Source organism: Haliotis rubra, unplaced genomic scaffold (assembly GCF_003918875.1).
Source record: "Haliotis rubra isolate DU_JTF1 unplaced genomic scaffold, ASM391887v1 Scf27, whole genome shotgun sequence".
Classification (NCBI taxonomy): domain Eukaryota; kingdom Metazoa; phylum Mollusca; class Gastropoda; order Lepetellida; family Haliotidae; genus Haliotis; species Haliotis rubra.
In genome coordinates, this window is record NW_025766780.1 from 2,343,149 (window position 1) to 2,356,720 (window position 13,572).

The 13,572-nt window shown below is 38.7% G+C and overlaps 1 protein-coding gene across 7 annotated transcripts in view; it reads right to left on the reverse strand.

The window, feature by feature from the left end:
- Window positions 1-3,100: 3,100 nt before the first annotated feature.
- Window positions 3,101-13,572, reverse strand: part of LOC124280569 (glutamate receptor ionotropic, kainate 2-like) — a 120,984-nt gene continuing 110,512 nt past the window's right edge. For all 7 annotated transcript variants that reach the window (XM_046716525.1, XM_046716527.1, XM_046716531.1 and 4 more), the window contains 8 exons: window positions 12,510-12,611; window positions 11,604-11,717; window positions 10,914-11,099; window positions 9,918-10,260; window positions 9,541-9,758; window positions 9,053-9,278; window positions 8,227-8,501; window positions 3,101-6,439 (listed from right to left, as the gene is read on the reverse strand). In XM_046716525.1, the coding sequence (XP_046572481.1) occupies window positions 6,269-6,439; window positions 8,227-8,501; window positions 9,053-9,278; window positions 9,541-9,758; window positions 9,918-10,260; window positions 10,914-11,099; window positions 11,604-11,717; window positions 12,510-12,611 (1,635 nt within the window). In that variant the 3' untranslated portion in view covers window positions 3,101-6,268. The remainder of the gene's footprint in view (window positions 6,440-8,226; window positions 8,502-9,052; window positions 9,279-9,540; window positions 9,759-9,917; window positions 10,261-10,913; window positions 11,100-11,603; window positions 11,718-12,509; window positions 12,612-13,572) is intronic.

Below are 13,572 nucleotides of genomic sequence, written 5' to 3' on the forward strand. Positions count from 1 at the left end.
ATAGCGTTTATGCAGATTGTAGATGCTGGTGAAGATCCACAGACGATAGGAGGGTGTCCCAAGTAGGCAAGGATTTATCGATAGATCGGCCGCATTTAGTGACGTACTTTCTGAACACTTTCTTTCGTTTTAAGGACGCTCCACATGCATCAGTGAACCGATTGATTGACAAATTATTACATTAATTATGGATTTCATGCATTATACGCCTCGTTTAATTGGTTGTATGTTTTGGCTGATTAATTTCATGCTATGCATTTAATTGTTTCTAATTATAGTGCAATCGATGTATTTCAACGTATCACAAAGCTTTTGATCATCTATATCTTTGATTATTTGCTGTGCCACTCAGCAACATTCCAAAAATATGACTAGTTTTGGAAATATTCGAGTCTGGACTGGGCGTACCATGATAATAGTAATTATTGTGTACACTATTAGGATAATGGGAATGCTAATAATAATTCTAGTAAACAAAAGCCTGTTCATTATCATCAGAAATTCAATGTGGGAGAAGCCTGTGATTATGAATCAGGTGTTCGCGATGTTTAGTGTGTCCTGCCTCCCTATATCACAGACAAGAGCAAGTCAGTTGTTTAACTTTAAAAAACCCACAACACAGGAACATGTAGTGCAAGTGAAAATAGAGAACATCAGATATAATTGCTGTCACTGAGTTGGCACATTTAGAAATGTCCTCGACATGTTACCATCAAACATTAGAAGAAGCCCTAAATTCTGTAGTATTAATCAGACAACGTTTGAGCAAGAGTCGTATGACGCTCTTTGATGCTCAGTTTCTACCTCAAACGTTGTAAAATGTAGACACCAAAGGTTGGAGCTGCCTGATTATTGCTCGAAATAGAAGGAAAGTTGACCATTGGCAACACCCGAGAAGATCCGGGTTATAATTGGTCTTCGGCAACCCATGCTTGTCGTACGAGGTGACTAACGGGGTCGGGTTGTCAGGCTGGCTGACATGGTTGACACATGTCATCGTATCCCAATTGCGTAGATCGATGTTTCTGATGTTGATCACTGGATTGTCTGGTCCAGATTCAATTATTTACAGACCGCCGCCATATAGCTGGAATATTTCTAAGCGTGTCTTTAAAGAAAGAAAGAAAGAAAGAAACAAAACAACACAAACAAACTATTGGAATCTTGGAGTCATCCTCGTCATACAGTAGTATGCTCAGGAATCAGATCCGCAAGGAGGGACCACATCTGACGCATACAGTGAATCCATCTTCCTGCCTAAATACCATATCCACCCTAAACACATAGGTGATATCTATGAGGAATTCCAGCTTGTATTGTCTTTCATATCAATAAATGTCAAACGAAAGTTGTTTTTGCTTTTCACGAATTGTCCTGAGCAATTGAGCAACGATTCGCGCCATCGTGTGCGGTGAGCCGCGACCAGGTATCTGACGCTGTAAGTGGCCACTTACTACAGGATATGTTGCCCACTACCAAACAGAATCCCCAGCGGTTAATTGCATGAGCATCTAATGATGGGGAAAATACATGGCTTAGATGATCAACAACGTTATTACATTTCGTTATTACTGTATTACACTTCTCTATTATTCTTCACCCCACATGGGTACAATACATGAAGCCCATTTCTGTAGTTTCCCGCTGTGATACTGCTGGAATATTGCTAAAAGCGGCGTAAAACTAAACTCACTCACTATTCTTCTTCTCACACCTTGGTCACTTCATGGATAACATTGTTATTTTCTGATCCATGTTGACCACCCTTAATGTGTTCTCAATGGAAACGATTCTAAATATCACTTAAGACAGGATGCTCCTGATTATTGTCCCACCTATGTACATTTTCATACGCTTTGAAAGACATACCCTCCTATATTTAACTGAACATACGACTGCGGGACAATTACCTACAATTAAGTACAACGTGAAACTCATTTCTGGTGTCCCCAGCCAAGCAACAGCCGATCAGATCATCGACACCGATATAGTGTTATTAACACCCTATAGAAACACACATGAGGAGAAAGTGCCACGATGTTTGTGTCATCGAGGGTGAGCGAGACAAACAAATTCAGCTTTCATATGCGCAATGAATAATCTTTTCAGATTTATTTGCCTTTAATCGACATTTGTAGTATTGAAAGAATTAACCAGGGCGTATTGAAAGGAAATTGGTTTCGATCACCTATGACAACAGGTCTTGACAGCGGATGCTGTCATCCTCATTCGTTCAGAATATTGAGGAAACTTTGCTCCAAATCCTTCACACAGCGAAAATATCTTTCGGTCTAAACATCTTTAAAGTAAATTGTGCATCGATTGTATGAAGATATTTTCCGGAACATGGTATATACCTAGTACCAGGGATCCTTTGACGGTTGAAATGTCGGACCCGTTTTAGAATTAACATACTTTCGCATTTTATTGTGGGTGGGCAAGTTGTGTTTTACACACATTTGAACATAGACGCAGTTATTCCACTGCGTGACGGTTATGTCCAAAACGGTCACAGACGTTTAACACTTTGGCGAAACCAACGAGCTTGGTGAAGTGCTGCGCATGTCAGGCGACAGATTACAACCAGTACTGTCTGTTCGAGAGTATTATTCCAATCACAATACTGCTGGGTACCCATGTGCTGCTTTTTGTAATCAAACATAGATCTTTGGCGTGATGAGTCATTTAAGCACTGAGCACCCATCTCGTAAGATGTCTGTTTTGAGCATAGAAATTTCAGTGCTTTCAGTTACAATAAACTATTTATATCAATGTTTAATCTGCGTGGGTTAGGGGTAAGAATAGAGAGCCTAGTAAATGGGGACAGGTGGACAGATGCATGCCCTAGTCTACCAGGTTCGTGGAACGATGCTCATGATATCAGTCGTGGGTTGGTTTGGTCCAGGCTAAATGTTTCACAATTCATCCTCGTTTAGCGGGAATATTGCTGAATAAGCTAAACGGGCATATGATATATGAAGTTTGATATGTGATATGTGTGAGTGCCTATGCAAGATGTGACCTGTTCAAATAAAAGATGACGGATCTCCCATGAACTGATATAACTGCATTTTTTTAGAAAAATAACACAAACACAAACATTCATGTATTATGTATTCAATGTATTTTTGTTTTGGCTTATGTTACAGTTTGGACGCTGGGGAGCAATGCATTGACCACATATGACATAACAACCGTTTATTATGTTTTACACAAGCCCAGATTTCCTGAGAAATATATTACAACAGTGCGTCAATTAACGAAAAGAAAGAACATGAATATTGATTCAGAGAGAGTTATCCTGGGTCACCTATCCCCAATGAAGGCAATTCTGTTCGCTCACAGGCATCACATAACGATGCGTAACACACGTTTCTCACGTAATAAACACCACTGAATAACACTAGTACTGATGAGTGTTATCAGTGACATATCATCCTATTGACAACCTCCAACACATTTTACTTACATAATTGTCAGATGTACCAGTCGATGTGACGGCTGCTATAAACCATCAGTAAATCTGTCACCTAACAGCTCCCTCGATAAGTAACCAGGTTATAGTATAGGGCCCGTGAGACTGTGTTGTTCTAACTAATGTGACGACAATGAAAGTTGTAAATGGCAAATTTCGACAACTTATAGTTCTGCCACTGAAGCTGATTCAATTGCTGTTAGAAAAATACGTCCCCTTGGCGACGATCGGAACACGACATGGTTGTGGCTTGATCGCGATCTGAGGAACATGCGTTCGCTCAATATTAATCAAAACAGTACCCAATAAACGCGTGTTGGACGCTTGGTATTCGCGCCTTGGTCGCGACCGCCAAACCGTTTGTTGTAAGCAGTATATTCTGCAAGGCTGTGATGCGCTGCGATGGTGCATGGCTGGTCCATGGAAGAATCACCATAGTGGGTGTATTTACAGGACATAACCACCCACCACCCTAAATATCTCTCGACAGCAATTGGGTTTAGAGCCTATAAATGATTCATACTTAACTTTCCAAATTGTGAATTGGCATGAAATTCAAAATATCATGTAATGTTATGATGTTGTAGAGAATGGTTTTAACATGGTTTACGTGTGACGGTTTCATGAAGAGTCTCACGAAATAGGTGCGATAGAAGTTGAAGAAATCTCCTTGGAAAAGGTGTGTGTAAGTATGACATAATATGGCATTGTCGTAAACGAGACGTTGTTGACTGATGTTATGCAGTGGAGATCAACAGAATGGAGAGATAGCCCCATCACTGACTAGGACACTGTACAAAGTTACAAAAGTCTGGGTTCGAATCCACTAGTCAGATCCTCCCCAATTTGACACATACATAGCTTGCTAGAAAGTCAACGTAATAGCACAATATTTGCATATATGATAAGACATATTTGTACTGATACAAATACACCCACGCAAAACACACAATATGCTATATAATCATGTTCTCAAAGTAGTACGTATGCTGTGGGCATTCCTTGAAACGAATCTCATCCATACTGATTATCAAGGCCATGTAACAGTTTCCAGTTAATTGAATACAGCGGCCAAAATGATAGTAAACATGATCACATTTTCACTGCATGCAACAATAAACGATAAACTAATGGTAACAGATCAAGTGAAATTCCAATCAGCAAGTCGTAGTCCTCTAGAACTGTGCTCACCCAGAACAGCTCATGTTGTTCGTTTATATACACACAAAGTACATTCAGTTCAGTAATCAATCGGCTAAAAAGGCAACGGTTACGTATTAATACTTAATACCAAAGAATGACCCCTCACTGAAAACAAAATATGTCAAAGCGTAGCCTATTGTTAGTTGTTCCATAAGATACTGGTTGATGAAGAAAAACTGGCATTTGATTTTTGCAGTGCCTTGATTCAGTACATGATATTAGTGTATGTTTGAACACACATAAGGCTCTAATCATCTAAGATAAGGATGACTGTCGTATTTCTTTGGAAAGACGGAAGCGCCCGAAGATGCGCCTTAGAACTTCACAGTTGAGCTTTCAAGTGGCACATGTGAATCTAATTGTTGGTAACCATCTTCTAACCAAGTAACGTTTGAGGTTTAATGGCAGAATACAGCAATTACCTTGGTTAAAAAAGAAAGTCAGAGCGGCAAAAGGAAAGTTAATTTGTTCTAAACAGAATAAATCTGATGCAAACTATTAAATGTCTTCGATGTAGCAATATTCGTGATATATCGAAAGTAGGTTCTAATTTCATAGATTTGGTTGGTAAAGTTGCCTTGAACATTTTAGATCAAACTTTGATATTGTCTTTGACATTTTCAGCTTCCTTGATCACTGTTAACAGTAAAATATTTCATCGTCTAAAAAAGAGCAAGGATATTTCAGAATGTCAAATCGTGTGGAATAACATCGTGCAGTACAATGTGAACAGCATTTACAAAAGAATCATTGTGACACGTTTACTTTCTTTGCTTCTGGCATGAAGTTTCATGAAATGAAATGACAAGGATGAATTGTGTTCAATATTCTACAGAATTGTACCATGTGTCATAGACTCAAGACAAATAACCATCAAACTGCTGAAATTAGTCCTAAGAACTTTCTATTAGTTTTGGTGTTCAATCATGCAGGTAACTTGAGCAGTGTCCTGGATCCTCATGGTACATATCTTGAGATATCAGCAGTGGGAAGTCGGGGCAAAAGACTTGTGATTCTTGTTGATGCGAAGCCTGCATCGACCTATCAAAGAATGGATATACCTAAAAGCCCCTCTAGAGGCAACAAAAGAATCTCCCTTGAACCTACAATATAGGCTTGGAAGACTATTTATACAGATAGAACTGACCATCAGCAAATATTTTTACAAGCGCATATATAAAGCCTTATCTTACACGCATTTGTACAAAAATAGGTTCTCATCATCTACCGAATCTGGCCTCCACAGCTAACCATGTATGTAAACTCTCAAAATAGTTCATTTTCACTGCGAGATAGTCATAGCACATGTTTCCGGTCCTAACCGGATGAGCTTCACGTGAGTTGGTTCAGCTTTGGTAGGAATAAACAAACCTGGGGTCACAGATGATTTGTGTTTAATTATAAGGCACTTAATAGGGAGCAGGTTGCTCTCCTTTGATTGAGATGTATCGATCAAATGCCCTCCAGATGAGTGATCGTCTTTTATGTCATTTTCTGGCACTTCCGGTACACAAACACTTATCCCCTCACTCACAACACGACTGCGTACTCTCTTGCAGAACATGTACAAAGTTATAGCAAGTCTTCCTGTCATGCGTACACTTCCTTTCCGCCAACTGAATTGTGTCCGTAGCCCGTCAGTGGCATGAACTGAAGGCCGTTATCCGTTATCTCCTTGTCTCGTTTTTTCGTGGGTTTCTTTGATCCAAAGCATCTCACAGCAAATCGGAATTCTTCAGCCATTTCGGAGCAAAGTGTTTGCTAAAATGAACAATAAAATGAAATCAGCGAGGCCTTCAGAAACTAACAGTTGGTCACATATCATGGAAGTGCTTAAAAACACGTTCAAGGCAACATTCTGCTGAGTTGTCCAAATTACAACGGAGCACTCATCGTACGTCTCTCGAGATTGGATTGTTTTTACCTCAGCAGATATCGATTGAATTCTTATCATGTTTCCCTGAGGTTGTGGTACAAGAACATCAATTTATTCTCAAATCTTTCCTTTCAATTTCGTAGATATTGAGATGGAATATGTTGCATGGAAGACATATAATGTCTAAAAATCCTCTCGGGGATCTGTTGTTTTCATAACAATGTCGTTCAGGCTATGATACTGATCACTCTTGTATAAAACGAAAGGTCTAGAGACTTGCTTTAACTGAATACAGCCGAACATTGACGAGTTCCTCCATGGAGCTATTATGCTACACACTTTAGCATTTTTATGTAATGACATTTTCCTATGATGGCAATGCTCCATTAACGTTTCGAGAAATGACTGTTATTTACTGAGGACATACTGTGCTGCAAGAGGCTCTAAGTGTGAATAGAAAGTAAATGTTTTTTGGCGATTTTAAAAAAAGATACATGAAGCTGTTAGTAAAGTGAGATGTCGCTCTGGGAATAACATCCCTTGAACACGCATGAGATTCAAGGAAGTATATTTGTTTGAATCCTAGAGTGTGTAATTGCCTGGATGACATCTAACCTATAAAACCAAAAGAGATGAAAGAAGATACTTTCTTTTGAAGGTTTTTAATGAACACAAAAAGGAATAATTGTTTGCGAACTATTCCCACGTGTTTTTAGGATAAGTGACTCACGACTCTACAACTGTCTGAACGTATTCTAGATGTGGAGGAAAAACGGGAACTTTTCTTGAAGAAAACCCTTTCAACTACTTAGATAACCATACATGTTTCAGTACCAGATGTGTTTCAGGTAACGTTTAGCAGCATCAATGACGTCACTGGGGCACCTTACCATCACGTGGTATCACGATAATGTTCTGATAATGTCGACAGCGCTAAAATCAGCACTTTCAGCAAGACGAAGCCCTAAATATAATCAGTGCATTGCCTCAGACAGATTGTAAGGAGCTCACAGTCCATTTTTTTGTCTCACTGATTTGTATGACGCCACAAAAACGTTTCCGTGAACGACATCAAAACGCCTTCTTTAGTTTAATAGAATTCCGTTTCCATTCATTAAAAGAAATATCCGTCCATTTGGGAATTTAATTGTCAAATGAAACTTGAGGCAAATTAAATATCACTTGCGAAAAATGACATGACACTCCCTCCCTTGGCATGTCACATGCAATAGCAACATCTATTGGCATGGCGCTTATGGGTTTGACAACAGTGAAACCTCACTAATTTGGATGGTGCAGTTCCCGGTAAATACGTCCGTTATTACGAGTGTCCGGATTATGAAACACACATATCCTGTATGTGTATATATAAGTAAATACTCGTATTGACGAGTTTCAGGATAAGAAAAATATATGTAACGTTCAATATGTGTAATTATCAGTAATCGACCCTATTAACGATTATCCAGATTAACAAATATATGTCTGAATGACTGACTGAGTATGGTTTTACGTCGTTTTTCGGCGTGACGAGCGAACGCTTTAACCACTAGGCTACCCCACCGCCACAACAAATATATGTTACGTCATATATGTATGTATGACTATGTCTGTAATCGTCCATATTAACAAGCGTCCGGATTTAAAAAAATATATATATGCTCCAACTCACCTGGTCCTTCCTGGCATTCTTTCTGGCCTTCCATATAAACTCACAGAGGGAGATGATGAACCCTGCCCCAACACCTCCCATGAGCACTACAAACACGCCACCCACGTTTGCCACCCCAAGTTCAGCTGCCTTGTTCTTTTGGTTGGAGCTCTTCTCAGCCACACACTTGCCGCCACCATTCTTCTCCTTCCACCATCGATCGTGAATAGTGTGGATAAACTGCTCCTCCTGAAGCTTGAGAATCGTCTCCGTGATGGCGTCTCTATATGGGGACTCTGGAACACAAGGACAGGGAAATGAATGTGTGATAAATATTTCATGACAAGTCTAAAACAACGACTCGTCCATCAAGTTTCTTTGGACGCTGTTCTGATGTCTCCAATACCGAGCAAAATACGTTAACGAACACGTGAGTGTTAGAAAAAAGGAAAAAAACGATAGAATCTTATCCTTATATTTTTGCAGAATTTGTATTTGAAATGATATCAATGGAAAGATATTTATGACCAATTCCACCATTTAATTCTTTAATTGTTTGATAATAGACAGATATACTAATAAGGAGAAACTTTGAATGGCCAAACCAACATAAAGTTTGGAGATTCTGTTCTAACAACGAGTATCGAATCTTAATATTGAAAGATATGCATTCCATACCAATGTCCATGCACTTACTATTCCATGTATGGTATTGAAACTATCATTTGACTACAGTTTATGCATATATGTACAACACAGAATCTAAAGTATAAGTAGTTCTACAGAAAATGCATTCTGATAGTTGGGTTTACATTAGATGTATTTGATATGTGTCTTGTGGACGTACCCGGTGGTGTTGCTATGCCGTATCCCTTGGAGTCGAGGAGGCCGCCCACCTGCATCAACTCGCAGTTCCTTTGAATGTTATATTCTACCGACGTGGATTCGCCGAGGTAGGCGTATCCCCCTGCTAATACTCGGTTCACACCCTCGGCACCGTCTTTCACAAACACATTTTCCTCGGATGTATTCATGGAATTCCACATTCTTTTGAATGTTTCAATTTTGGAATTCTGCAAGAAAAAGAATGATAAACTGATGCATGGGATTTTACGTAATGTCATGTGCAATTATGCACAAAAAAATGCAAATGCGAAATATTTTCATATTTACAAATTATCTTACTAGAATCAAACACAAAAAATGTTTATGGCTTAAAGGACCGATATAAAAATGTGGTAAAGTAAAGAATTACGATTGAAAGATAATGCTCTCATTTTGAGGACAGTGATGCAGATTGAGACGGAGATGAAGTAGCGCACGATGCTGGCGTACCTGGAAGAACGCCATAGTGGAACCTCCCTCCAGTGTGCCGTATTTGATGACAGTTTGCTTGACGAGATCTTCGGCGCTTTCTATGGGAGAGATCATTCTCTCCACTGTGAGGAAAGCAGCCAGGTTGGCGGTGTAGGAGGAGATCATGATGAGGGTGAAGAACCACCACATTCCTGCCACAAGACGGGTGGAGATGGCTCGAGGAGCTATCTCACAGCCTGGGGATAGATGAACACTGACATTAACATAAGGTTTTCACATTACATACAGTTCACAGAAAATACTGTATTATATGAATTAGATAATAGAGTATTTTCATTATTAATAAAATAATTTCTCACGTTGTAATTATTATCTCGAATGACTTTGAAATTTACCTTGCTGCATAAGAGAACCAATAGTGAACCAGAGACTGTTGAGGATGGTGAACTGGTTCTCCACTACATCTGCATCCGGGTTGCAGGGATGAGGGTTGCACCATTCGTAGGGACTGAACCTTGCTATGACGAAGAGCATGAAGCTGACGCAGAGGTAGGCTGCGATCATGTACACCCACACCTCTACTGACAGCGGTGACAGGAAGGAAAACAGCTGAGGAGCCTTGGGGGTTGGCTTCTTGTATAAGATCGTAATACCCAAGGTGATGAAAGGCTTCGTGAAGTCGATGACCTGTTCTCGTCCGTGGGTGATGGACATTCCACCAAGTCCAAGGTCTGCTTTCTAAATGCCAGAAAACAATGTTTTATGTTTTTTATTTATATTCTTTATCTTAAAGAACGGTTTTTATGTTCAATGATAGGAGCAATTCCTGCCCCCCGGGTATTCATGGTTGGAAGAGGTCCACAACGACCCATGTTTGGCGTATGATCCCAAATTGGTTGTCTGGTTTAAAGACGTGGTGAATTTCGGGTCATCGTACCTGGCAGCGTTAGAGGCAGCTCATAATATCTTCATTAAGGCTAGAACTGACTTTATTATTGAAATGCACCTCGACTTTAGCCAGAACATTGCTGAATGTGACAAGTAGTTGAATGTAGGGAAAACGTTTATATAAAACCATTGAACTGACCCAAAAATAACCGACATAAAAAGTCGTATTGTCTTGCAGTACCCAGAAGAAAGAAAATTCTTTCAAATCTAAATTCAGTCATATCTAATATCTTCTATTCCGTTTTGCGTCTTTGAAAGCAATAAATGAAGTCACTTCAATAGAAAAAAGAATTACTTGAAGTCTTGTATCTTCACTTTGTGAAAAAGGATCCACAAACCAAACACTTAACATGGTTTATTGGATACGAAATGGGAAACAGTTCAGCTACCTCATAAACACTTGTCACACATTGAACATATTCAACTTTTAATATTTAACTCACTCTGTCAATGAGTTCTCTGACAATGCCAGACCATTCTCCATTCTTCAACTTGCCGTAGGTGCTAACGACCCTGATGGTGTAGTTGAATTGCCGTCTTTTGGAGATTTCGTCCAGCAGATCCACACAGAAGCCTTCGTAAGTGATTTTGCCATCTAAGTGCTTCACCTCCATCACATACGGAGCTTCCTAATATCACAAAATTGGACCATTAGTAATACACCACACACATGTGGAATAGACTGCTTCTCTGTTATCACTATCATCAATCAAACACCAACGGTGAATTCAGTATTATGGGTGTTGTTAATCCAAAGGTTTAGCCACAGGGGATTATACGTACGTAGAAACTTTAAATTGTTTTAGATTTTTAAAACTATCAAAAATGGTGAAGTTTCGCCAAGTGAAAAATGTCATTTTTTTAAAACGACAATGACATTAAAGCACTGCTGTGCATCCATATCTACGACAAAGAAGGCGGACTGACCAGGTTTAACCAATATAATGTACAATATATTATACTGCAACATAGCGTTCAAACACTAATGGTTCATAAACTTTGTGTGAAAAACAATCTGACAACAGTACAACACAAACAGTCACAAATATAATGTTTTGTTAGTTGATATCCTGTGGAACGTCATACATATGTGTTATCTGAAGCCGATTTTGGTTATGCAAGGGTATACTTACCACCACGGCTACTACTTCCAATGTAGTGTTTTTAAGAGAACTTTCAACTTCTTTCCTGCGTTCGTCATCAGTTTTCGTCATATTAACACCGATGTGCCTGTTCCATGTGCCAACCTACAACGCAAGTCATCAGTCTGAGCGAAGGATATAATGATAGGTCGTTATAAATAAATATGAGAAGGGCCTCGAATGTAACATCTCTGATTATGCGGTATATAGATACATAAAATCTGAGGTCCTCAAAAGCTTGTTAATACCTTAGTTCACTCTGGTTTGCAATTCATAATGAAGGCGGTTATTGAAACATTTAAGTAATGTTGGCACTCTTAGTAGCTTGGTACTTCTGAGATAGTAGTTTGAAAATGTTATGCGTTTCCCATTTAGTATAGGACCTTGTCTTGGGCAATAATCATGATAATTTCCTTGTCTTTATGATAATATTGAGTCACAATCGTTTCACAAGAGCGACTTATTGTAATTGAAACTACAGCAATATAAATATGACTCTTGATATATGCATAATGTTTTATACAACTTGATATCAGTACACTTTCTATACCTTACATGGGCACAAAACAGTTAATATTCACAATATGAATTTACAACAAGGGGTGTTTTCACCCTAATATACTAAACAAAAATGACATTGTTATGGAATTGTGAACCAACTCTTCACAACACAAATATCCCCGAAACTATTCATGATCCCTTACTTTCTTTAATGTGGTGACCTCAGTTATATATAGAAAAGCGTTAACATGACAAAAAACATATATATCACAGTAAACCAACAAAATTGAAATGAAACTACCAGAATCAGTTCGTATGTTTCTAGTTTTATTAGAGAAAGACATTAATTTACACAAATGTAACTCGACAAATGTAAAGCTGACAATTTAACAATACCTTCATAAGGCCTGTTAGTTTCAGCTCAAGTACGTCCAGGGTGAAGTCTCTGCGTTCCCCATTATCATAGCGGATCGGTCCTGATAGACCTTCAAAGTTCAGCTGCAAAAAAAAAGTATGTTCTTAACAGAAGCAGTAATATGCCCAAAGGAAGGGCAGAGGTAAGGTACAAAAAGCAAGGCTTATTACCACTCTTTTGAAGAAATAGTCACCATTTTTTAGTGACAAGTTGAGCGGGCAACCACTTTCTCAAACAGTCACCTTAAGGACACGAACATGTAATTGAACAATATTGATTTCTTTCTTCTAAAGTGGAGTTGTCCCCCTTTCAACACATGTAGCGGCTGTAGTTTGAGAAGATAAATAACCTTTGATTTTTCAGGTTCTTCATATAGCACTACTGAAAGAGCAATTGCATTTTTTACTTTAAACTACATATGGGCTTTGCTAATGTATCTGGTACAAGCAAACGAACAGGACGTTCGTGAGGAAAAAACCCGATTATTTGAAAGCGCAACTGTCTGTCCTTTTTCAAAGCATAGATGTAAGATACAGAGATATTTGTGTGTAAATAACTGGAGCTGAATATACAATTAGATACAGAAGAGAGTGAGTTAGATATATACAACTCCTGAAGGGGCTGCTTTTTCGATATCTCAGATCAACGCCTGCAAAGATAAAATCGGTAGTTAGCCGTCTGAATGTTCGATTTTCTTTACGATCTGTTGGAACGTTACATTCACTTGACTTTTGATCGTGAAACACACAACACTAGTTGAACATTTGTCGACAAAACAAAAGTGGATGGTGTTCAGTAATTATTTCTAAAAAGTAGAAAACGATAATGTTACGTCTTTCTTAACAGCACAAAACCTTGAATCCAGAGCACTGACTTAATGAAAGGAAGATAAGCTGTCATATATGACGGAATAGATGAAATGCAATTTTATAGACATGAAAATATGTCTTGACGATCACATTTTTTTAAAAATCGTTACGCTATTTCAAACATATTCCACTGAATTCTCGACATCAATCACGAAAATATACAGCAACGTCTAGA